Raw genomic sequence first — 27,051 nt, 5'->3', positions numbered from 1 at the left:
AACAAGATTGCTCCTATTTTGTGTATTTTTTTTTTCTGATGTCATGAACAGTTTGATGCGGAACATTTCAATGAAGCGACAAAGAGGGGTGGGAAGTATTTTGAAATATCGCTAGTTTTTTTTTTTTTTTAATGGAAAAATCGTGCTAGGGAAACAACATCTAAAGCGGCCTAGAAACATGCAGAAGATTGTAATTTAAAGTCAACAGCCTTAAGAGCCACACTTAACAGCCATGTTTTATTGTGTGAGGTTTTGTTTTCTTTTCTACAAGACACTGTAGAGGTCAATAGAGGACGGCGGGAAGAATCATCTTAAGAGTGCTTTGGCGGCTCAGTGACACGAGACCGCTCCGTACGGAGGCTTGTGACTTAAGCGTGGCTGAGCAGAAATTTGACCGTGCTAATAATGTGACAACAAACAACCCAGTTTAGACAATGTGTTGGGGCGACTTTCTGCCAAAAAAGTCAGGACAACTGCAATGTGTGTGCGTGTGGGGAGGGGGGGGGTGGTGTGTGGCTTCCAATCAGCCTGTGGCATGTGTGCCAATGTGAATCTTGCATTGATGTCCAGTCACTGGAAGATCGGTGGCACTACTCATTGACTGAGGGAGTTTTTGAGAACTGTGAGGCTGACCTCATCTCTTTTTTTTTGTTTGTTTTTAATAAGCATCATGATACTCTAAGAAGGCGGCCAGGTAGTCCAGTGGTTAGCACGTCGGCTTCACAGTGCAGAGGTACCGGGTTCGATTCCAGCTCCGGCCTCCCTGTGTGGAGTTTTGCATGTTCTCCCGTGGCGTGGGTTTTCTCCGGGTGCTCCGGTTTCCTCCCACATTCCAAAAACATGCGTGGAATTTAGAGTGATTGAACACTCTAAATTGTCCCTAGGTGTGAGTGCGAATGCTTTTTCGTTTCTGTGTGCCCTGCAATTGGCTGGCAACCGATTCAGGGTGTCCCCCGCCTACTGCCCGAAGACGGCTGGGATAGGCTCCAGCAGCCCCCGCGACCCTAGTGAGGATCAAGCGGCACGGAAGATGAATGAATGAATGAATATTCTAAGAATCCTTTTCTCAAAATACAAACTGAGCTAGAGAACACATTTTGTGTAATGATGGGCTTTCCTGTTCTCCGACTGTATAAAAAAAACAAAAAACATTCTAGCTAGTACTAACCCCAATCCAAGGTACCTGTCATCTTTTTGATCTTGATTTATTTTAAGCATCATCTTTCCTAGTCAGTTGAGCCCGAAACTGCCACTGCTGCACTTAGCGCCTCTTCTCAGTCACACAAGTGCAGCTGACAGCAGGAAACCAAAACTGCACTTCAAGGTCACGATTCACCTGCACTTTACGTGATCCATTTACAAACATAATGGCGCTTGATTTTAATCTGCAATGTTAGAGAGGTGTTAACTAACCATAATTTAAAGATGGCGGTGTTTCTTTAAGTGCGGTTCTTGCATCACTCATACCAGTGTCAGGGTGAAGGCCATCAAAGAAATCACTTTTTATTATGAGTCTGATCACACCCAAAAACTTATCCACGCAGAGCAATTCAAAGCAATTCAAACTAAAACTAATAAAAGTTCATATGAAGAATTTTCAAAAGATGTAAACAAAAACAAACCTACTCTAAAAACGAATTAAAACCGTTTTTTTTTAAACGAGTCAAAAAAAATAGTAACTATGATGAAAAATACCAAACTATTCGATCAAAAGTGGAAAAACCTCTGTGCCCATCTGTGATTAATTTTGTCTGCCATGCGGCACGTGGATCTTACATGCGATATGGCGCTGCCACGGGTGTAAATGAGTTTTGCCGTTCCAAATGAGGTCATATTTTGATTCGATATTCATTCGGAGAAAGTCATCGCTGCTTTGTGTCACCTCGCAAAGAGTACAGCAGGTCTGTCTGGGCCAGGAGACACAAAGACAACAGCAGAGCATGTGTCTTTCATTGGGAAGGCGATTCCAGGCTTTCTTTCCCTCAGGTTAAAAAAAAAAAAAAAAGCTTGCAGTGCATCTGTCATTTCTGTAAATGCCTCATCCTGAGCCCTGATGTTGTTTTTAGGGCGAAACAGATGGGAGTGTTAAAATTGAATGATGTAGTACACGTCCCGGGTGGACCGTGTTTTCTTATGCCGCCATTACTCTTGCCGTCCTCGGTGATGAATCTGAGGAGACCTCAGAGGGCGTTAAAGGAGGCTGCAGGGGTACGAGGGAGAGGATTGGATCGTTTAAATGATGCAAGGCAGCCACCAGAGGGCAGGTTTTGCAGCTACCGCGCCACCACATTCCATTCTCCAGGTGCGCCATAATAGATCTCCATCGCACTGTGTGATCCATTTCGGTACAGTACAATGTTCTGTGTAAGATGGTGACAACCAGATTTGTGCACCTACAACTCAGAGGTCTTCTGCATTGAAAAACAAATCAACGGTAGTTGTAAAAGCAGATGTCCAGATGGGAGACAATTAAAAAGTTTGTCACCACTTGTGTAGTTTTACAATGCGAACGTTTCTCCTCTAAGTCAGGTGATCCACTCTTGGGTGTTTGTGCAGCGGACCTTTGCACATTTGTCCGCTTCAACACTGGCAAATTGGCCCCAAAAGCAGCCGGTGAGCAATGTTGTGCAAAAAGCCAGCCGAGCGACGAGGGCGTCGGACAATAAAGCACAATATGGGCACTGTTTTGTTATCAGCACAAAGTGCAGCATTTTAGCGGTGAAAGGTTTTCTAACTTTGCATCAGCCACTCTTTTTTCATTGGCCACTTTAAAATGGGGGAGAAGAAAAATGGCAGTCATTTTTCTCCTCCGAAAGCCAGTTTTGTTTTGTTTGTGTGTTTTTTTTTTAAACAGGACCACATTTCCTCTGGTGACACATGTCCGTGATGCACTTTTTGCAATCACGCCTTTCATTCTCATCTGGCACCGGCTTGCAAAGGAAAGTGCTGAGTGCAAATGCCCCACACAGACCCTTCTGATTGCGGCAGCCCGGTGGTGAACAATACAAAAGAAAAGAAACACATGTGAGGCAAAAGCAGAACCATTTCCTGTTCCCAGTTTAGTTGTGAAATGAAGCTCACACACAGTCAAATGCCAAAATCTTCTTGATGCATACGCTGATTGCCCAATAGTACAGCTGATTAGAAAGCTAACACTCAAGCTGACCCCGCCTCCCATGCAATCACTATAAGAAGGCGCATAAAGTTCTTTTTTGAGAAATACAGCCACTCATTCTTTTGATATCAGTTAAAAAAAATGTAACAGCATTAAACGTCCAATATGCTTCTTTGAGCAGAGGTGTATTTTTTTGAACGGCTTTCCCCTGCCACAGCCCCCCCCCCCTCTATCTCAGATACGGTCAAATTCCCGCTGCAGCACCTGTCACTCCTCTTGATGAGCTGTCAACTTTGAAGCAACATCAAGGCACATAGCAGCACTGCAGGTGTCTCAGTCTGACAGCTAGCGCAGCCAATTGGCTAAATTTATAGAAAGACGGTGGGGGGGGGGGGGACTAAACGGCTCTGTCAAAGGGGGCTGGCAAATATAGCGCAGAGCACCAAAGAATAATAAAACGCATGGAGTTCGTGTTTTGGAGGAAGGTGTCCTTTTCCTTTGTCACGTCTTGCTTGGGAATGTTGTAAAACGTCTTCACAAGGTGACGTCATTTCTGTTTAGAAAATGTTTTTGAAAAAAGAATATTAGTGTCACAGTGTATTCATGTGCACCATCCTTTTTGCAAATAGAATTTCAGAACGGTCACTCAGTTGGTTGTTAACTTTGGGGCCAAAAAGAGAATACCGCCATGTCACATTGTTTGGGTTTTTTCCTCATCAAATTTGAGTTCAATTGGTTTACATTGCAGTGGTAAAAAATAAAAACTGATTCTATATAGATGTGAAAGCCTTTGACAAGGTGTCATGACAGCAATCTGTTAATGCCAAGAAAAGCGGTTTGCGTGGACACTTTCTATCGGCTTGGTGGTAGAAGCCATCGGGCTAATTCAATGCCGTTACATTTTTTAACTGACTGTCAATTGTGTTGCTTGTTATCGACTAGTATCAGAGGTGCAATAGAGGCGAAAGAGCGCCAGCTGTGACCAGAGTGTGTTAAAAGCAATTATTGCCGCCGTGATGAAAACACATCGAATTATTCAATCTGTCCTCCCATCGACTTCACCAAAACACACACAATGATTTTGTTGTCTGGTGGTAAGCATCTCTAAGTTACGAACCTTGATATGTTGAAAAGGGAGGAGGCATTGGGGGGGGGGGGGGGGGTGTCACACAATCACACTATGATCTATCCTCCACCCCAACAAAAAAAACCCCAGGTGACATCAAGTTCATCCCGACAGAGCCATAAAGGAAAGCATCGACCAGCTTTGCTCACGAAGGAGAAATACGGCAACTTCCTCACCCCTCAAGCTGTTGCCAATACAATCCAATTGTGGACATTCTAAGTGGGCCAACAGTCATTATTTCTGTAAAAAAAAAAAAAAAGGTGCTGGCAGACATGCATTGTTGCGCACTGTTAAAATACTGCAGGACACAACGCAAAAGCCTTTTTGACCTAGCGCGGCATGGGAAGAGCGATCGCTCCCTGGATACAAAGAAATCAATATTCTGCATTTATGTGGAGGGCCCTTTTGTTTAATGGACAAACATCCCCTTATGAGAGTTTACAAAGAATGCAGTTGCCACAAATTACAACAAAAAAATAATAATAATGAACCGTGTGACCCATCTTAAAAGCTGACTTGTTTAACTCATTCAGTACCAGCCAATTCTGGACCAAGTCTAAAAAGACGTTTAAAAACGTCTTTGGGAGTGAATGAGTTAAATGGAATTTTGCGATCACCTTTTTAAAAAAATACCAAAGTCAAGCTGGGAAACAAAAACTTCATTAAGACCAAGACCATCGGAGCGTGACCGCCGCCGATTCGCTCACGCTCAACAATTGGATTGTAAATCAAGCTCAACACTGCTGGTGGATATTTGCAAAATTCAAACATAACTAGTTAATTTACTCTCTGATGAGCTCGACTTGAAGACGACGAAACACTCCGGGAATGTTTGGTGAGTCAGGGGGGAAGATGGGAAGAACAGAACTTACTTCTGCCCTTGGTTGGTGTAGTTGTTGTCGTAGGACTCGTATCCTTGGTCATCATACGCCGTTCCATAGCCGTCGTCGTAGTCCTGAAACACAAGATTCCGACAATGACATTGCGACATTCCCAAAGGTAACTAAGAGTTTTCCACAGTGGTCCCCAAACATTTTTTGTGTGTCACGGAACAGTTGAATGGAGAACAAAATTCATCAACACATTACGAAATGTACCAATCAGGAACAATAAAGTACGCCTAATAATGTAAACATAATAAGAGTGACATTATCATCCTACGGCGCGAGCGTCATTGCTACTTGCAAATGGGACTGATCAAAAGACGACTGATTGCTGCTTTCATCCGGTGGCTAGCGGCTCGTCATTAGCGACTAAACTGCTAATGTTTGTGCGGGCAGGCTGTCGCAAACCTGTTTGCATTTTTTATGCTTTCCACTCGGGTGCTACTTGTTCAATTGACTCAACAGGCTTCTTGGTTTGCTTTGTTTTGTTTTTTTTGACGAGATAACACGCACAGCAGCTTCCACCTCCAAGTCGCTCCGGAGAGGTTGCTAGCGGAGGAACGTCTCTCGTCAAAATGGTTTCTCCTTCTTTCATTTATCGGCGAATTCTGTTTATTTCAACTTGCGAACCAACGGTTAGAAGGAAGACTCCGACTGGCTGGAGTTGCGCACATTTCCTCCACATTTTCATTCATTCATCTTCCGAACCGCTTGATCCTCACTAGGCTCGCGGGGCGTGCTGGAGCCTATCCCAGCTGTCTCCGGGCAGTAGGCGGGGGACACCCTGAATCGGTTGCCAGCCAATCGCAGGGCACACAGAGACGAACAACCATCCACGCTCACACTCACACCCAGGGACAATTTAGAACGTCCAAACAGCCTGCCATGCACGTTTTTGGAATGTGGGAGGAAACCGGAGCACCCGGAGAAAACCCACGCAGGCCCGGGGAGAACATGCAAACTCCACACAGGGAGGCCGGAGCTGGATTCGAACCCGGTACCTCTCCACTGTGAAGCCGACGTGCTAACCACTGGACTACCGGGCCGCAATTTCGACCAAAAGGCTAAAAAAAAAAATCACGTGGCATCAAAACAGGCCAATCTGCTTCCTATGCTCGGGCCGCCAGAGCAGCGCCTGCATCCGCTTTTTTTTTTCAATTGAGTGACAGCGGGATGGAAGGACACGTGCGGCGGTCACGTCTCATCACCGCCTCAAAGCCTGAGCCTTGAACATCTGTTTGGACCGTGGCAATGTACCCCCCCGCCCTCGTCCACGTGGCACCCGCGCAGCACCCCCTCCGCCAAGAGAAACATCAAAGCCAACCGCTGCCCCACCCGTCCTAATTCGGAATAAACGGGACTTACGTTGCACAAAAGGTTTCGACCCCTAGCGACGTACTTCCTCCCCCCACAGCGCACTTCTCAGCTAATTCCATCGCCGTCTGATTTGCATGCATGAAATTAATGTCTGGAAGATTTAGCCCCACATGAAATGCTCATCACATCCACTTTATTATGAAGGTACTAATGCCTGATTACAAGTGCACTTTTTTTTCTCTCAAAATGACAAGAGTTCAAATGGAGTCTTATATCGTTCAGTCTCCAAATGGAGTCTTATATCATTCAGTCTGCTGGAAAATAAAGTGTGAGGTATTGTATGACCGAGATGTACAAAGTTCTTCAATCTGTGTTCAGTACGTATAAGCTTAGTAGGCAATGGAATGAGAGATTGATTCAAATATGGGGCACCACGGGTGTCAGTTGGGTCCTGGGCATAAACTCAATTTGGGTATCAAACTATGACGTTTTATTCAGTCAACCCCCGCCCCCTCCCAATTTGCATTAATTAATTCTTTATTTATTTTCTTTATTTTAAATAAACTGATTGGTTATTGATCCACCCAACTCTCACTAAAGCCAGCTGGGATATGAACTTAGATCCCAGTTTACTGTCAAAAGGCGATAAGGCAAATAGTTGAGCATAAATGCCCCCTCCCCAGGCCGTTATTTGGACGCCCCCTGATAGAGAGTAGATTTCTCCCAACATGCATGTTTGTGTACAATTTGCTATTGAAATTCTGGCGGGAAGGCATTTGCTCTAAAACGGTCAAATGTTTATTAATGCGACTCACCGCATGTAACGAGACCTTTTAATTGAAATACGGATGCGACACACAAACGTGTGACAAGCTATCACGTGAATAAAAGCAAATTGCATTCGCATTATTGCCCGACAAATTGGCCGGCCACTCCAGTCCTTGCTCCCGGCGCAAAGTGAACAAAACACAACCTCGATATGAAATCACAATTGCATCCAGTCAGCGAGTGGGCTTATCTCACACAAAGCGCAGCTTTCCCTCAGTCACTCTCACGGACAGACTGCTGAAATAAACAAGGTAAAATGTCAGAAATGTCAGTTTGAGAAGAAATCTTTTTGGGTTTAAAAAAAAACTGAGCAGTGTTTATTTTTATTGTTATAAAGTTATATCCATGATCCAACTCTAAGTCTAGGCTGGGGAAAAAAAAAAGTGTTGTCATAAATATTGAATAAGCAGCGACACAAAAAGTAAAACCATGTAGCACGGCGGTGAAAACACAGTCTTAGCTGTCAAATAAAATCACTACGGCGCTTGTATACAGTCAAAGGGTGCGCTGGATAACAGTCGGCTGTCACGTGCGGAAAAAGCATCCGGAAAAAAAAAAAAATCTCCACAATGAGGACAGAATAACAGCCGTCCGTTTGAATACGGCGCACGCAGGCGGTTGCTTTCATTTGCCATGTGAAAATGGTCGCAAAAAAAAAAAAAAAACAGAACAATACGCAGCTGCTTCGACTTCAGAGAAATATGTACATTTGCACTCGGCTCTCAAGAGGAAATACGGAGCTTTGATACAAAATTCATGCATGATCCAGATACTATAGTTCTCCGTACGGCCATTTGATCATAAATTAATGAGTTATTGTTTTTTTTTTCATTTGAGCTTGAACCTGGTGAGAATGTCGATGCAACAATAAGAAAACCCAAGTTCGCAAACTTCCAAATGAGTTACTGTACATCCGAAAGCAAGTAAATTGGACTATTCGCTGTGTTCTCATGAGAATTGAGTTGGAAAACCCTGCACCGTTTTCATAATATATTCTAACTGGACTATTTCCCAACAACAATGTGTCACACTGTGTTTGCATATAAAGCTTTGTGCATAATTCCAAGTTCCAACACTCAAATATGTCCGTTTTCTACTAATTGCTGTGCTAACGGCCACAAAATTCCTGAGAGAACACGCTTGACGGCAAATTGCTTTATCGTTTACATTCCGCACTGCCAAAAAGTGGTTAAACAATGGACTTGAGTCTTTATTACGGCTTTAATTGCATCCCCATTGAGTTCGTACAAGTGCTTTGAGGCGCTTTAAGGTGAAATCTGAGTGTGGACTCGACTCACTGGATGGTTCTGGAGGATATTAATCAACGCATATTTCAAGTGGGTCAATGTGCACACAAAACGGCACTTACAACAGGGGTAGGTGTGACCTATTTGAGCGTCGGTTTCTATAAAATGTTGGTCCTCTCATAAATCTGGAAATAACGGGCACGAACTGGATAGTGAATTCTCGGAAGCCCACCCCTGCCACCAAAAGTGGCAATATTGTTTATATTACAAAAATAAAGATGGGGCAACAGCCGGGGACAAAGCGCAAGCATTTTAATTTGAGTTGTTGAGACTTTTATGACGAATGAATCAACTCTTTTGACAGGCCTCAATATGGCTGAAAATTGGCCAGTGCTTGTAAGCACTGTGGAAAGTATCCTGGTGGAAATGTACAGTGGATGTAACGCAACCCTGCAAAAGCCGTGAAAAACAAAAAAAAAAAGTTCCTAGCGCAAGAAATTGAATCATATGTCGGCCATCTTGCAGTGAGGCAGCCATTTTGGGTGAGTTTCCTGCCTCTAGGAAATTCCCCAAAATGGCAGTTACTGTGTTAACGTTTCAAACACCAAATAGAATATTTGATAATGTAAAAAGACAGTCGAATTTCTCCAAATATCAAAACGTAGTCCAATGTACTCAGTCAAAGACTTGCTACCATACTTCTGCGCTCTTCAATTCGTGAAGTACCGAAAATGAGCTGATGTTCGAGATGCTAGTTCACCACGCCAGCTGCCCCGGTCCGATCATCAATTGTCGACACGTTCATTCTAGTTGCAAACATTCATTTCAAGACAGTTGTTGTATTGACATGACCATGAATGTGGACGGAATGAGGTGCGGCGCTCTCGCAAATGTGTACTGGACATGTTAGCGCTTCGAGTAGCTGCTGTTCTTAAGCATTGCGCTCGTTAGTATTCCGCTCTCTCTCCTGAACTCGCCACTGTCAGTTCAAACAGTTCCCTGGATGATGCACTCCATTTGTATAACCTTGTACCGAGGAGCATATTAACCTTTAACGGTGTTATTGCCATTTATTAGAGCCCCCCCTTTCCCTTTACAAGCGAGAGCTTGTCGACTGATAAATCACCTTGTCGGCGGATTCTTTTCTTCGGAGCCAAACGTGTGGAAAATTGTTGGAAAAAAGACGGCGGGAATACAGCGAGTGAAGCGATTGAGATATCTGATATCCCCCCCCTTTTACTCGAAAATATCTTGGCGAGCACAATAATGCAACACTGCTGTGCCAAACATGAGACAGGATTAGTGTGACAGTGTTGGGAGGCAGAGGTGGTGGGGGGGTTATTGGATGGGGCAGAGCCGGCAAAAGGGAGGCAGATAGTGCTCCCTAAGTGACTCTTTCATTTGTATGCCAGAGGACGGCTGAGAGGCGTGTTGTTAAAAGATAAGGGGCGGCGGCCTCTGAGGCCACGAAAGACGAACAGAGGGCTCGCTTCTCTGTGTTACTACAGCGCTATCACCGCTGCTCCGCAACAACACCGCAGCAGATAGGGCGACATCGATACGCTCCCTGCGCAAGGCTCGACTTCATTTGGGAAAAAATCAACCCATTTCTTCAAACGGTGACCAGGGCTGTTTGTTTATTTACTCCATTGCAAGAGAGCACCGGGCGTCTCTCCGGGCTAAAGTGATTAAAGGAAGAATTGTTCTTTGTACAAACGCAAATGACATTTTTGGACTGCTGACGCTTCAATCTTCAACTGCCACCATGACAATGGATGAATAAATAAACCAAGATAACTCTCTGTCAAAACCGACAGTTACAGCTCAATTGAAAAAAAACAAAATTACACCCTGAGAGGAGAAGTCAAAATAAACAACCGAGAGGTAATATGCTCGCACGACCCTGCACGCCTTTTGTAACTGGGGATGGTCAAATTCAACTCATCACTTTCCAACTCGGCGGCCCGGTAGTCCAGTGGTTAGCACGTCGGCTTCACACTGCAGAGGTACCGGGTTCGATTCCAGCTCCGGCCTCCCTGTGTGGAGTTTGCATGTTCTCCCCGGGCCTGTGTGGGTTTTCTGCGGGTGCTCCGGTTTCCTCCCACGTTCCAAAAACATGCATGGCAGGCTGATTGAACACTCTAAATTGTCCCTGGGTGTGAGTGTGAGTCCGAATGGTTGTTCGTCTCTGTGTGCCCTGTGATTGGCTGGCAACCGATTCAGGGTGTCCCCCGCCTACTGCCCGAAGACAGCTGGGATAGGCTCCAGCACCCCCCGCGACCCTAGTGAGGATCAAGCGGTTTGGAAGATGAATGAATGAACTTTCCAAATCCTGTTCACTCACCAACACTGAAAGTATGTCGAAAATAACGATCAGATCTTCTCATAGGCTTGACCTAAGCATTTAATTTCTCGCTTCATGAGCAACGACAAGCGCACAAGCCTGTGATTGCTCGGGACAGGGTGTCTACACATGATACATATGACTCTCTTAGGACTTAACTGTATTCAAGTTACACATCTCTGTAAGCAAAACTATAGTACAAACAAACTACATCAATAAGAGTTTAAATGATAAATTCTAAACATTAAATATAATGATAAATCAGAACTAAGTTGATAAATAGAGAAAGGTATTGAAATATCCATTATGAATACAAGAGAAAATTGACACAAGAGTGCCAGGGTGAGGATGTATATAATCCCGATACAAACCAAAAGTTGTGAAAATATCACGGTTAAGGGTAAAGTACGAGCCTTAATGGAGACTTCTTCTTACTTTTTCTTTTCTGATTGATATAAAAATGATTTAGTAGATATAAACACATAACGGGGTAGGACTAGATCCTACCCCCTTGAAAATAATAACTGTGTTGAATGAAGACTGATTTCTTTCTTTTTACTTTTTAATCTACCTTATTTTCTGTCAAATTATTACTGTATATGTTTTATGTTCAATAAACAAACAAACAAACAAAATGATTTTGTGACAAATGACTCGGACCTCTCTCAGATTGCTCTCTTTTTATAGTCTCGGTTTAGTCGCACCCGAATCAAAATTCACATCATCTTCCCCGCGCTTGCTGCGAAGCGCGGGCCCATTAATGAAACAGCCTTGCAGAAATCCCCCACGCATTGAAAAGAGGAAAAGGAATAGCGCTGCCTCTTGCTTCACCTCTAGGCCTCGGTACATCCGGGGACGGGCCACCGGCCCATCAATTACACCCACACGGCCCACCATTCCATTTGCACACCTAACACCGGGAGGCATTTTAGATCAAAATGTGACGCCCGGCTCACGCTGACCAGCGGATGACCTTCGTGCTGCAGCGGTGGATCGGAAAGAGAAAATGCAGAGGAGTTTCACCCATCATCCGCCCACCGACGTGTCCATCACGCACTGCAATAATCCATCTGGATGAGCATATATTTGCCAATACCTTGACTTGTACCACTCACTCATCCATCCGTCCAAACGGTCCATCTATTGCGCTGAATACCCAGCTGGGCATCATTTACAATCGCCATCCATTCAGGATATAGTAAATGAGAATGAGGAAAGGAAAGCAAGAAGGTGAAAAAAAAAGGAGTAAGCTTATAAATGGAGAAAGGGGAACAGTTGAACAGGATGCAATTAACACTGCTTGGCTCCCTCGACAGGGCTGAACATGTCCAGCTTGGCCTGGGGGGGACATGAGGAAAATACTTTTTTTTTTCTTTTCTTGTGTACATGAATGTGAATTGGTATTGGAATTGAATATGCCAAACCAAATACACATGAACGGCAAGTGTCCTGGTCTTAGCATCCGAAGAGCTTCATGACCACAGTAAAGTTTTGATAATATGTTAATTCATTCATTCATTCATTCATTCATCTTCCGAGCCGCTTGATCCTCACTAGGGTCGCGGGGGGTGCTGGAGCCTATCCCAGCTGTCTCCGGGCAGTAGGCGGGGGACACCCTGAATCGGTTGCCAGCCAATCACAGGGCACACAGAGACGAACAACCATCCACGCTCACACTCACACCTAGGGACAATTTAGTCCAAACAGCCTGCCATGCACGTTTTTGGAATGTGGGAGGAAACCGGAGCACCCGGAGAAAACCCACGCAGGTCCGGGGAGAACATGCAAACTCCACACAGGGAGGCCGGAGCTGGAATCGAACCTGGCACCTCTGCACTGTGAAGCCGACGTGCTAACCACTGGACTACCGGGCCGCTCATAATATGTTAATGTTTCTATTTATTTCTACACACGAGTAGGACAGTGACACGTATCGATGTTAACTAGTCGAATTTTATAAAGCCATCGCACCGCACTAGTGGATTGATTAGGGCATGCTCGTAGAATAAGAATAACTGCTTTGCATAGTAAGCACAAAAAAATTTTTTTAATCCACCGATGCCATTATTTCGGCAAACATGTTACTCATGAGGTACTCAGAATGCTTTCGATTTTAGCAAGATTTTCAGGTGGGGGTGGGAGGTTAAAGGGACACACGAAAACTGTTTTGAATTCAGAAACGAATGCCTAGCGTGTCTTCTCTAATAAAAAAAAAGAACAGCTGGAGCATGTTTTACAAGTTCGGAAATAAATGCATGTTTAAACCGGAGGCGTAGCGGCGACATCACTTTGTCATGTCACTGATGACTACAAAAGGGGTTTTGTCAGCACCTGATGGCAAACACTTGGCTTGCGACGGTGATGTATTCGGATAACACGGAGCAACTCATTCTGCGTCTAATTTGCCGCCATGTGCTTAGATTTATCATCTGGCAGATGCCGGGATCCTTTTTTTTTTCCCCCCCTGTCCCCTACCGGATAACACAGGTGCCAGTGTCGTGGGTTGTAGTTTACAACGGTGACAATGATGGGAAACAGCTGGTGCGGAGTCATTCCCTCGACCTCCACGCGTTTGAATTGCAACCCCGCTGAATAAAGCTGTCACATGTGCTTAGGCACGGGCCGCTGCGCTAATAACGCAAGTCGGGCCACCTCCGCTCTTGCGTTTCTTAACATTTGGGATGTTGAGGCAGGAGCTGCTGGCCCCATCCGGCTTGACAAAGTGACACAAGATGTGTCCGCAAATGCGCCGAAGCCATCACTTAATCTCTTGTAGATTTAGATATCATAGCCACATCTCTTTTTTTGACTTCACAGGCAAAAAAAAAAAAAAAGAAGATATATATACCCCATACACCATCCATTCATCCATCTATTTCTCATACTGCTTCTCCTGTTAATGGTGACAAGGAACTGGAGCACATCCCAGCTGACTTTAGGGAAAAAAACGGACTGATCGATATATCGGCAACAGTCACTTACATATTCGTCATAAGTGTCCTGGACAATGGGTGGAACCGGTCGATATGCAGTTGCCGGGGGGGCTCCCCTGGCCCGTTGCACCCCCCTCCCTCCTCTTGCAGATGCTGTGCGGCTGGGCGGAGCTCCTCTGGGCGCCGCTCCCCTGGGCATGGCCGCGTGCAAAGGCGGCACTCCTCCTCGACTCCTGACAGGGCACACAGACGCAAAGCTTGGGCCAAAAGTGCGTAAACACCACGAGTCGAGTTGGTGCAGGAAACAGCACGTGATCAACTATTTGAGGTAGATATATACGTGTGCGCCGTGTCAACGTCTCCCCAAAGCATTTCGGGATACCGTTACACTCATAGTATCGTATATCATCAATAATATATGATGTCAACTGCAATCACGCTCATTATGACGAGCTGCCTGCATTTATTGTCTGAAAGGAAGCTGCCTTCCGCACCGGCTACATTTCGTCTACATTACGCCCTCTGTTAGTAGTACAAACACGCAAGCATGCCATTGAGTGGGAAAATACTGTACGAGGCCCTGAGATTTGGACCTGGACAGTCTTTTCTGACTCTTCCCACTGAGCTGACACAAAACGCTGCAGTTTTACAATACAATACAATACAATACAATACATGCTGATTTCTATAGCGCTTTCACAACAGCGGCAGCTGTAACAAAGTGCTTAACAAAACAGTTAACATAAAGTAAAATAATAAACACAACACATAACATAAAACACGGACAGTCGTGCAGTCCTAACCACTTTTCCGTCACACGCTTTGTTGTTTGAAGCGGTTTGAGATGAAAGAGGAGAGAATCAAAGTGTCCTTTAACCAGTGGATCAGAGACGTCATGCTCAAAATGTGCACACGTCGGCTACAAGCTAAGTTTCAAAGTCAACAAGAAGCTGTAGCATCCATTGACGAAAAAAGAGATTGGTTCACTTCTTCTGTCCCATGGAAATCCACTTCAATTCCAAGCGGCGACTCACGGTTCCAAATACGCATCGGCGCTCTTCGCCAACGCTCCTCTCTCCTCTTCCTCAACTTCAGCGGCCATCCATTCAGCAGCATCAACGCCGACTATCCAACAGCGCTGACATGTTTTCTATGTATGAAGTCAAAGGTTGGCCGAGCTTGCGGTTTGTTTAAGGTGTCAACGCTTTTATCAGGTTTTATCGGCTAAATAGTCTCTAAGGGCGGTTAAATGATGTGTAGCAATAGAAAAAAAAAACCCTACAAAAGGTGGCTCTGAGGGTCATTTGCTTTTTATCGTTTTCATTCCGTGTGCGCGGCGCATCGGTGCAACCTGGGATTCTTAAGACGATTTTGGACAATGGTGGATGTTTACTTGAAAGGAACGAGAACAGGCTGATGCTGAGTCGGTCAAAGAGTTAGGTCAAGGGGCAAGGTTTTTCCCAAACATTTTTTTTTAATCCTTGATTTCAAAGCAAAAAAAAAAAATAACTCACAAATCTTAGTGAAGAAAACTGCACTCAACCTCTATCAATACATTGGATTTGAAGGCACTAATCATGTTATATCTACAACACCCAGGACACCCAGAGCAACTTGGGTGTCCTTGATTAACAGATTCTATTATATTCTTTTATAGCAAAGATAAACAAATACACACTTGTGTGTGTGTGTGGAGGGTTGTTCTTCAAAGCGCTAAAAAAAAAAAAAAAAAAAAACTTGGAATGGCCACCAGTATTTTTATTTTTGTGATGTCTCAAAGGAAGCGAGACTCTGGAGGCTCAGAGGGATGGCGATGATGAAAGCAGGCCCCTCACTCGCAAATAAAGACTTTTATGCTCATATAATCATTGTAAAAGTCCAAGTGTTATAAGATTAAAAAAAAAACACCACATTTCAAAAGACACCTTGCTGATCCATTCCTTATTTGACCTTGTATGTAATTAGTCGAGAAGCCACTTCAACGCTACATGCATTCAAATCATCATGTTTGTCTTAAATAACGCACACGAAAACAATTAAATAACGCTATAAGATATCTTCACGGAAAACACACCGTCTTAGAATCCCCTTGGCCCCTTTTAAAATCGCTACAAAAACACAATGGTGTCTCATACCGATCCCGAGTTGTTTGCATAAAAACGACTTCCTGTACTGGATGGCAGAATCAGACGCTTGCTTGCAGCTCTAAAAAGACACTAACAACCGTGAAAATGCGAGCGGGATCCGACGTGGCCACCAATTAAGAGGAAAATGCCGTCTCGGTGGCTTCTCAACATGAAACGGATGCAAGTGCGCAAACACACAGAAGATGAAGCACATTACCTGGGAGGTCCTGGCACAGGTGTCCCTCTTGCACGGGTGGCTGACTTGCCCCTTACCGCTGGCACCTTGGCATCTTCCGAGCCTCCATTCAGGTACGTGAGCTCCTGCAGCTGGGCCTGTCTGATTTCATCGTTGTAATCCTGCGTGCGCACACACACATCGCATAGTTTAAAAAAAATAACATGAAAAAAAAAAACTCTTATGCCTGCACACACACACTTTCAATTAAACTGTATTCAATTACAGATTTTATCTCCAGGGCTACATCACCAGGAAGAATTAATTAATAAACCGGTACTTGCTGCTGTTCATGAGACAGTATGTATCTAGAAAAAGCACACACACACACACACACACACACACACACACACACACACACACACACACACACACGCGCGCACACACACACATCCAATTGCTTTTTCATGCATCAACTATACCACTACATTGGAATGCATCTGCAAAAGCATTTAAATGTGTTTCGACACGAGTCTTATGTGTCACCGTGTTCCATGGGGGGGAAAAAAAAAGGCATCAGTGAGCCGGGGTGGTGTTGGCCGCTGGTTGGGTTGGGCTGCAGATAATTAATGAGATGTAAATCAGTATTGCTGAGAGCATTGCAGAGATCATCTATAATAAATGGCAGGAGAGTAAATAAACTCGGTGCGGCAGGCTGCTTCCGACAACGATATGGGGGTAGGAGCACTCCAATGTGTATGTATGTGATTAAAAAAAAAAAAAGGTCATTGTCCCATTGAGGACATTTTCCATGTTGAGAGTGTTTGTGTGTGGGTGTGTGTGTATGCCCCATACTGGTATGAGAAACTTCTTGATCTCCTCTAAGGCGTGACCCATCCTGGCATAAGCCTCAGCCGGAGGGGCAAAGACCTCGATGAGGACGTGCAGGTCTTCGTTGAGGTGCTGGTATTTAGCCTCGCCACTCTGGCGTAGCTCTTCTTCCTGACGAGGCGAAAACATTGGAGTTAAATGGGATGCCAGTTAGCTGTCAGCTTGCGCGATTGGCCCAGATTCCCATGACGGGAAGAGAGTGATGCGCTACTGGAGGAGATATGTCTGGGTAGGGGGGGGGGGGCACTAGTAAAAAGGCATCCTTAAATTTATTTGGACTGCAGCCGTCAGTCACCACTGATCGGTTCTGTCCTGTCACAGGTGCCACTTCCTCAAATGAGACTTTGGCACCCTTCGATATTTCAACGATATATTGCAGCTAGCCCGGTAGTCCAGTGGTTAGCACGTCAGCTTCACAGTGCAGAGGTACCGGGTTCGATTCCAGCTCCAGCCTCCCTGTGTGGAGTTTGCATGTTCTCCCCGGGCCTGCGTGGGTTTTCTCCGGGTGCTCCGGTTTCCTCCCACATTCCAAAAAACATGCGTGGCAGGCTGATTGGACACACTAAATTGTCCCGAGGTGTCAGTGTGAGCGTGGATTGTTGTTCGTCTCTGTGTGCCCTGTGATTGGCTGGCAACCGATTCAGGGTGTCCCCCGCCTACTGCCCGGAGACAGCTGGGATAGGCTCCAGCACCCCCCGCGACTCTAGTGAGGATCAAGCGGTTCGGAAGATGAATGAATGAATATTGCAGCTAAAATGGCACGCTCAAGGTTTTCCCTCGTCTGTTAAAAAAAAAAAGTTTGTTTCACGTCAGTTTTACTTCCACCTGATTTTCCCCAGCTTGAGACAAAAAATGCTTTAAGGGGAAGAATTACGCGCGTTTTAACCCCCTCACGTGTTTATTTTTGATGATCGGTCACCTCTGAAGTTAAAAAAAGCACAAACAGAAAAAAACAGAACAGCCGCACCACGATGAGAAACGATAGCATGTAAACAGCGGCAGGCTGCGGACCACTTAGGGCCACACAGAAGCAGGCCAGGATCATCACGATGGCAGGAAATAGGACGACAAAAGCCCCAAATGTCTCCGATGACATCACATGAAGAAACAACAGGTTCAGTGTGTCCCACTTTCTCCCTTTTCCACCGAAAGAGTCTTCTCCGGGGGCTTTCCGATAGGCGCCGCTTCCTTTTTCCCCTTCTCCCGCCTCAGTACCAAACGAGCCAGTATCTGATGTCATCTAATTATAAAAAAACCTTCTTTTAAGAGCGCCAGTGGTATGTTAATGAGATGTTAATTTTCTCCATAAATCTAGGCTTTTAACCGAGCCGCCGGTGTCGAGTGTGTAAGCAAGAGGGACGCAGATCTGGCCCTGCTTTTCCCTTTCACGTGTAGGGATATGTACATTTTGGGAGCTTGGGAAAACAATCATGATTGTCTTAAAAAGACGACTCATTCTAATGATACCGTGAGTCATTTCAGCGCATCTGCTTTAAAATTCAAAGCGGCTGTGGGGAAACTATACAGCCCGCGACAGCCATGAAATTGTAAAAAAACGGATAAACCCTCACAGCAACCGTTTCAAAAAAAAAATACTAACAAGAAAACAAAAGCTCGTAAGACGCGACCGCCGACGAAAACATCTTCAACTCAGCACCTTGCATTTAATACGCGACTCTTAGAACGTATTGGAAAGCACACCAGGCGCGGTATCTCAATCCGCATGGTTGAACGCGTCATCTGCATATGGAGGCCATGTTATCAGCGCTGATAAAGACGATCCAGCCGTGTAGACGGCAGCTAAGCGGCCCTCTGCGACAGATTACGGTTGTCTGCTTCTTACATCTATCTGCGGTATCTGCCTTCTTTGTGCAACTCCCCCCCGCCACTCTCCCCCAACCCCCTCCATCCCACCCCGATATAGCTTCTTCGAAAAATAGCGGTTCACTCTGGAAACAAGCAGGGTGGACGCTGGAGCTTCTGCAGACGGGGCTTTGAAGGCGAAGGAATAACAGAGCTAAATCCCCTTTCATATTAAATATTAAAAGAAAGGAGTCGGGTGAGGAATCCTGGCCAATCGACAGCATCAGACTGACGCCGGGAAGTAAAAAATGTAGTCATTTCTTGACTAAAAGGAATGATAGGAAAAGAGTGAAAAGGAAGGCAGGCGATAATAACAGCTTTCCAAATCGGTTGGATGACAAACACTTGCATTAGGCCAATTTGCCACAGCGTCACGTTTTCCGTATGGCAAAAAAGCTCAAGCGCGACATGGTTTGACTACAAAAGAGCAACGGGAGAGAACGGGCCAAGTAGCTTGAATGATGATCTTAGCCGCCTTCTCGAGTGCTGTAGTTTGAATTTGTCACGCGTCAGTTGAGAGGATGCTACTGGCTTGGCTAAAAAGACAAAACGCAAGCAAATGACATTAAAAAAAAATATTCATTCATTCATCTTCAGTACCGCTTGATCCTCACTAGGGTCGCAGGGGGTGCTGGAGCCCATCCCAGCCGTCTCCGGGCAGTAGGCGGGGGAGACCCTGAATCGGTCGCCAGCCAATCGCAGGGCACACAGAGACGAAAAACCATCCACGCTCACACTCACACCTAGGGACAATTTAGAGTGTTCAATCAGCCTGCCATGCATATTTTTGGAATGTGGGAGGAAACCGGAGCACCCGGAGAAAACCCACGCAGGCCCGGGGAGAACATGCAAACTCCACACAGGGAGGCCGGAGCTGAAATCGAACCCGGTACCTCTGCACTGTGAAGCCGACGTGCTAACCACTGGACTACAAGGCCGCCCTAGCGTGGGTTTTCTCCGGGTGCTCCGGTTACCTCCCACATTCCAAAAATATGCATGGCAGGCTTATTGAACACTCTAAATTGTCCCTAGGTGTGAGTGTGAGTGTGAATGGTTGTTCGTCTCTGTGTGCCCTGCGATTGGCTGGCAACCGATTCAGGGTGTCCCCCGCCTACTGCCCGGAGACAGCTGGGATAGGCTCCAGCACCCCCCGCGACCCTAGTGAGGATCAAGCGGTTAAGAAGATGAATGAATGAATGAATATATATAATTAGAGCACATGAATGAATGCATCGAACCCAACCGAAAATGTGCTCAATGGAAGACGTGCAACTCATAATTCTGACTGGTGGTGATAGAGCAAAGAAGGCATTTTTTTTAAACAAAAATAGCAGCTTGTTTGTACATCCAAGATGTTTTGAAGTTTGAGGCAAATCACAAATTCAACTGAATTGTGCATCGTCCGAACATTCCGATTCTGCAAAACATACATTTGCGTCAGCTTGGTGGATGCGTCAACAAGGTGAAGCAAGACATTATCGGTTGCAATGACAACGCGCACGCTTTCATCTTTTCTGCTCTTGGTTTCATCATCTGTGGCGGGAATAGAAGCCGCAATTGCTCGGTTAACCTCCTGCGTGCTCCATCGCAAACCAATTCTTCCGGCTAAAAGCCTGCATGCCAGCACTCCAAGCCGTCTTTCTTTGGATGCCGAGGAGTCTAATACGTTAGGTAAGCACTACATATGACGCTATTATTCTCCAAAGAAACACCAAAAAGTCCACAGAAAAAGACAAAAGGGATACACCCTGACAATTAAAACAAGAATTCAATCACACTGGGCTCGCCGTAAGCGAAGCATAGTAAATTAATTTTACGGTCTACGTGGGGATTGTGAGAGAAAGTCCCAGGGAAGAAAATGGATGAGTTAATTATGGCGCGAACAAGAGGGAGGGGGGGTGGGCAGCACAGATGCCTCTACATCATGGCGCCTTGACAGCGGCGGGGACAGCTGAGGTGCCATAACGAGGCGGGGCCCAACTCGGGGTCCCGACAGCTCGGCGCCTCTCAAACACCTCCGGCCCTGACGCTATTGTCAACAAGAGCGGCAAATATTCGGGTAATAATCCCGCCGCTTTACAGCGTCTTAGTTAAACAAGAGAGCGAGGCGCTCTCATCTTTTTTTTTTTTTCGAAGATGGCGCCCGAGTAGGCAGCCTTCAGCAAGTGCTCTTCAAGAGCCTTGCTTTTTTGTTCTTTTTTGGTGTTTTTGTCTTTTGTTTTGTCACATGTTGTTTGTTGTTTCATCATGCGGACCTGATATGGACTGTTTTCAGCGTTTTTTGGCCACGACATTCGTCAAAGGAGAAGTATCTGTGCTTGGTGGTTGCGCCTTCTCGGCAGAACGACTGTACCAGCACAGATTTTGATTGGGAGGGATGTCGGCGCCATTGACTGTCGGTGCTGGACAGACCTGGGGCGCTTGCGTTTTTTGCGCCTGTAATGGGCAGCATTTTTCACAACCCCGTTTTGTTCAGTGGCTATGTTGGCGCTGTTGGACAGTCGGCGTTGGTGCTGCTGAATGGATGGCCACTGAAGTTGAGGATGAGGAGAGAGGAGCGTTGGCGAAGAGCGCCGATGCGTATTTGGAACCGTGAGTCGCCGCTTGGAATTGAAGTGGATTTCCATGGGACAGGAGAAGTGAACCAATCTCTTTTTTCGTCAATGGATGCTACAGCTTCTTGTTGACTTTGAAACTTAGCTTGTAGCCGACGTGTGCACATTTTTAGCATGACGTCTCTGATCCACTGGTTAAAGGAAACTTTGATTCTCTCCTCTTTCATCTCAGACTGCTTCAAACAACAAAGCATGTGACGGAAAAGTGGTTAGAACTGCATGACTGTCCGTGTTTTATGTAATATGTTGTGTTTATTATTTTACTTTATGTTAACTGTTTTGTTAAGCGCTTTGTTACAGCTGCCGCTGTTGTGAAAGCGCTATAGAAATCAGCATGTATTGTATTGTATTGTATTGTATTGTATTGTATTGTATTGTATCCCGACGCACTGCCGGATCTCGTGACTCGTGCAATGGCATTTCCGTCCACCGCGGCGTGGCAACTTCCCCACCCAAAGTGCAGCCTCGGATGCAACGTTTTACCAGCATAGAAATATAATTATATAAATAGAAGCAAGCATCGGAGCGTGTCTTTGGAAAGGAGGCGGGGCTGTATTTTTACTACCGCTTGAAAGAGCCATCGTGCGTTCTCTGCCCGTGCAGCGGCCTGACTTCCTGGTTCACGCTCGCAGGAATTCCGAGGCCTTGAAAACTACAGTGGCACATCCTCCTTAAATCCACAGCAGGAAAGTCAGCAAAAGGGCTGAAGATAGGGAGCAAGTCTCTCACCGACATTAATAAAAGAGAAAAGCGGCTAGAAGCTGAGCTGCCGGGTCTTAAATCGCACAGCAGGCATGTGCGGACAGGTGCAGGTGCCGAGGTCAGCGCATCTCCGTGACGGATCTCTTCCCGGATCGTCTGAGACTATTGATCACCGGAATCAAAAAGAACGCGCTATTTAATAACAAGAGTCATTGTGGCCGACAATTCGCAGACGCCGACGAGCTCGGCCGGCCAAGTCGATTTATACACCCCGCCCCCCACCCCCACTAACAAAGTCCGCAATCAATTCTGATCCTTCTGAGCTGCCGCTGGCGTCAATTTATATGCTGGCTTCAGACATCCACATAATAATTGATAAATAGGGCCCTGTTAAGCGTGAATTTTGCTCCAAATGTCTCTTTTCAGAAACCGACTGAATTCGAGCGAATTAAGTCTTTCTTGTCTGGCTGCCGTTGACGGTCGACACGAGCGCATTCTTCGGCTCCACGATGTGTTTGTTGTCTGTTTTTGTCTCTCCCCGCTGCGCGAGTGTCCACATTTTCTCACAAAAAAAACGTTCCTTTGTCTAATTGAAATGGACTCGAGGCAGAATTTTTTTTTTTGGTCCGAAAAACGCGCCAAGTTGAAACCGGACCAGTGGCCACTGCGTCCGTCATTTTTTCACAGCCTTTTTTATTGGAATGAATATTCGTGACAAGTGACTGGTTTTCTTTTGAGGGAAAACAAAATTATAATGAATTTATGGCGGCCCGGTAGTCCAGTGGTTAGCACGTCGGCTTCACAGTGCAGAGGTACCGGGTTCGATTCCAGCTCCGGCCTCCCTGTGTGGAGTTTTGCATGTTCTCCCGTGGCGTGGGTTTTCTCCGGGTGCTCCGGTTTCCTCCCACATTCCAAAAATATGCATGGCAGGCTGATTGAACACTCTAAAATTGTCCCTAGGTGTGAGTGTGAGTGCGAATGGTTGTTCGTTTCTGTGTGCCCTGCGATTGACTGGCGACCGATTCAGGGTGTCCCCCGCCTACTGCCCGAGACAGCTGGGATAGGCTCCAACACCCCCCGCGACCCTAGTGAGGATCAAGCGGTTAGGAAGATGAATGAATGAATGAATTTATGACTCTTGTACTTTATCTGACTGACATTTTAAAAACTCAACAGAGGAGCATTAGCCTCCTGAAACATGTTTGATTAGTATGATGCGTGTTTACGCCGACAAAAACAAAAAGTGCAACCAACGTTTCAAAATGGAGTAGGTCACTTAGCTCAAAAGGTAAAGCGGAGAGTTCACTTACCTTCTCTTTGTCCCGCATGGATCCTTTGCCCAGAATGGACATCTTTGTGAGGGTGTCCTCCTGTAGCCTCTTTAATGAGTTCCCACGTGGCCCGAGAAGTTTGCCCACAAAATTAAACTGCAGGAAAGAAAACAGAGTTGTTGGGCTGGATCAATCAAGCAGCTGTTTGCTCGAGATAAAGCGCAAAGACGCCCGGCGTCTATTTGATGTAGATTTAACCCGAAGAAGCTTTTCACCGAAACTAATAAAACCTTTTCTTTGCATGGCGAGTCGGATCGATACAGGCGGTAAATCAACCGTATTTTGTCACCGTCGGGGCTTTTGTTACACAAGAGCCATCCGAGTCACCGTCGATCGCACGCTGGTGATCAAATTGTCTCGGGTTACTGAATTACAGTCTTTATTCTCTGAATTTTCAGGAACCACCGAGCGAAGATGAACTCGCAAGGTCGCTGGCGTTAAGGTCCGTGAAAGGAAGCCAAATGCTGTGCCATCACCAGTGCCAAGCGGCGCTGCGTTCAGAGACCCATCAAAGCGAGAGAAACCGTAACACTCGCCAAAACCCAATTCCGCTCACAGCCGGAGACGGTCAAAGTGAGGACAAAAGATGGCCAAAACCTTTTTCTGACTTGTTCCATGGTCCCTTCGCCAGTGACTTATTCGGCCGTCTCTTTTTACAGCCAAAGTCATCAATTAGCTGGCGGGAGGTAACAACCTCACCTCGCCCTTTTCTCATGTGTGCCTTTTGTTCACGGAGCTTATTCAGAGGCACCTGCCAATTCCTACTTCACTCATTCATTCATTCATTCATTCATTCCGCATTCTACAGTAAAGCTCATTGCTGAAAGCATCAAAGGGGATCTGCATTTTCTGTGTTTTTGCGTTCCTAAAACTTAATTTGCAGAATTGAATCGTGATCTTGCATGGAGCCTTTCAGCAGAACGCAAACGAGAATTATGAGTGGATGCGCATTAAATTTACAGGACCTCCTTTAACATGCGACGGCTTCTACTTGTTATATTAACGTATGATATTCATTCATTCATTCATTCATTCATCTTCCGAGCCGCTTGATCCTCACTAGGGTCGCGGGGGGTGCTGGAGCCTATCCCAGCCGTCTCCGGGCAGTAGGCGGGGGACACCCTGAATCGGTTGCCAGCCAATCGCAGGGCACACAGAAACGAACAACCATTCGCACTCACACTCATACCTAGGGACAATTTAGAGCGTCCAATCAGCCTGCCACGCATGTTTTTGGAATGTGGGAGGAAACCGGAGCACCCGGAGAAAACCCACGCAGGCCCGGGGAGAACATGCAAACTCCACACAGGGACGCCGGAGCTGGAATTGAACCCGGTACCTCTGCACTGTGAAGCCGACGTGCTAACCACTGGACTACCGGGCCGCCCACGTATGAAATAATAATGCTATTTTGATCGATGCCCACAGAGAGAAATCGTATGTCCGCGATTAAAATATACTCAATATTCTCATTCGTAAGACGCACCAACTTAATTTGCGAACGTGGAGTGCGTGCAATTTCCTCGCTGCATTCAAACTGACATCAGTCAGTCAATACGGTCTGAGCGGTAATACCATTTTTCATATGGAAAAAAATTATCCAAATATATGAGTCTTCCAAACAAATAAATCCCCCGCTGTTTATCATCGACAAAAATCTGTCCTGTGACTAATGCTTTCGCTATCATGAGGGATTATGTGACCCGTCTGAACTCGTATGATGTCACCGCGTCATGGGAGAGGATTGTGATGCTATGTTGGGAAACGGTCGCGGTAAAAGTGGATGTGTAGGGGAGGGGCCGGGGGAGGGGGAGAATTACCAGAACCTCCACTTTCTTCGGATAAAAGCAAGGGAGGGGGGGAGGCGTCGTTTCTAAGCGTCATCTTGAAACCGGCGAAAGAACGTGTGGTGGCGCTTGCTTTATGGCTACGCCGCATGAAATCTTTTCATCATTCGCGGAATGTCTCACGAGCCGCGGCCTGGTGCTCAAAGAGAGTCCGAGCGGAGTCGTCGCGCTGAGGGGCAGCAAGACAAGAAGGAGGGTCTTGGGATAAAATGGCTTCTTTCTCTAGAGAGGGGAAGAAGACTACAGCACTGGAAAGAAACCAGTGGGACTCCTTTCGCCTTGCTAATGGGCTTCCGCCACGAGATCCGGCGCACGAGCTAGCCACTACTCACTGTGCTTAGGTCATAAAAAGGAAGACGGTAAACGCGCAGACACTAATTTGTTGTCACGTTCATCTGGAGATGGGACAAACAGACTGATGATGGTGACACGAGACAGCAGGGTAAAAACAAACAAGGAGCTGACGGGCTGACGCAAAAACAATCCCAACTATAACAAATGTGAGTTTCGATTTTGATGAAAATGGCGCCAGGGAGAAAAATTTCCAGACAGATCAGGAAGAACAGAAATCAGGAAGCATGAACAACAACGCCAACAGATTCACTCCACATCTATAGTTCTTTTTTTTTTCTTTTAAGGTAAATGATGATGTCTGCTCAAAGAAGGATTCGTGACGAATACATTATGTCTTGTGTCAATTAAAAAAAAAAAACACAACAGCTTCTGAGTTTTTTTTTTTTTTAATTTAGAGGGTTTCTACGGCAGTCTGTTATAAAAGTTATCCCGCTACTAGCTCTTAAACGACAACATGGAAAATATTTCCCCCCCTTTTTTTTTATTGTATGAAAACAAGTTAACAAAAGAGGAAACTTAGTACTTGGTGCCATACCCCCACTCCCCCATTTTGCCAAGAATTTAAGTTGTAAAACCAAATGTTAAAAATACAATACAATACAATACATGCTGATTTATATTGTATTGTATTGTATTTTTGAAATATAATACAAATATAAAAAAATAATAAATAATATATATATATATATCTTCATTTTTACTTTAGGATGTAACTCATTACGGTGCAGTTATTTCATCTGCACTTTTTATTTTAATTACATCTACTTAAGTACAGTCTACGAGTGCTTTTACTACCTGGGGTTTAATGGAACGCCCATCTGTGCAGTGCACTTTCACTGGAAAGCAAAGAGCTCCCTTTGCACAGGGAAAACACACACACACACACACGCGTACACATCCCGAAATGGTCATTTGGAAAGAGTTCCGCCATCTGAATGAATACCAGAGCCGAAAGTTGATGCTCGGCAACACAAATGAGAGTGAGAAGGGGGGGAAGAAAAAAAAAATCAATTCAGATGAATGACTTCCGCCATTGTTTCCTGCCAAAGAGAACAAATTGAATTTGTCTTCCCCGCGGTGGCTTGTTGGAGCTCTAAACAGCGTATCAGTGGCTCGTCACCTTATCAAATATGTCCAAGCGCACGCGTTCAGCTCTGAAGCCGGACTCGATGCATCGAAAACACAAGCATCGACGCTCATCGTCCCTTTCGTCCAATTAACTCGAGCCCTTCTTACATCTTATTTACAGTGGACGCCATGATCTGAATCTCAGTGACGGTTGCGACTTGGTTTGCAAACAAATTCCCAGCACGGTCATGAGAATGTTTCCCGAGCAGAGCGCATTATCCACAG

General features: G+C 45.6%; 1 protein-coding gene across 1 annotated transcript in view; it reads right to left on the bottom strand.

The window, feature by feature from the left end:
- khdrbs3 (KH domain containing, RNA binding, signal transduction associated 3) overlaps positions 1-27,051 on the bottom strand; it is a 62,158-nt gene that overhangs the window by 4,176 nt on the left and 30,931 nt on the right. The window contains exons 3-7 of the mRNA XM_052069875.1: positions 23,477-23,593; positions 16,951-17,097; positions 16,138-16,277; positions 13,844-14,027; positions 5,114-5,196 (exon numbers count right to left, since the gene is read on the bottom strand). Coding sequence (XP_051925835.1) covers positions 5,114-5,196; positions 13,844-14,027; positions 16,138-16,277; positions 16,951-17,097; positions 23,477-23,593 — 671 coding nt within the window. The remainder of the gene's footprint in view (positions 1-5,113; positions 5,197-13,843; positions 14,028-16,137; positions 16,278-16,950; positions 17,098-23,476; positions 23,594-27,051) is intronic.

Source organism: Hippocampus zosterae, chromosome 7 (genome assembly GCF_025434085.1).
Source record: "Hippocampus zosterae strain Florida chromosome 7, ASM2543408v3, whole genome shotgun sequence".
NCBI lineage: Eukaryota > Metazoa > Chordata > Actinopteri > Syngnathiformes > Syngnathidae > Hippocampus > Hippocampus zosterae.
Note: the sequence above shows the minus strand (reverse complement) of the source record. Positions and strands in the feature narration are given on the sequence as shown.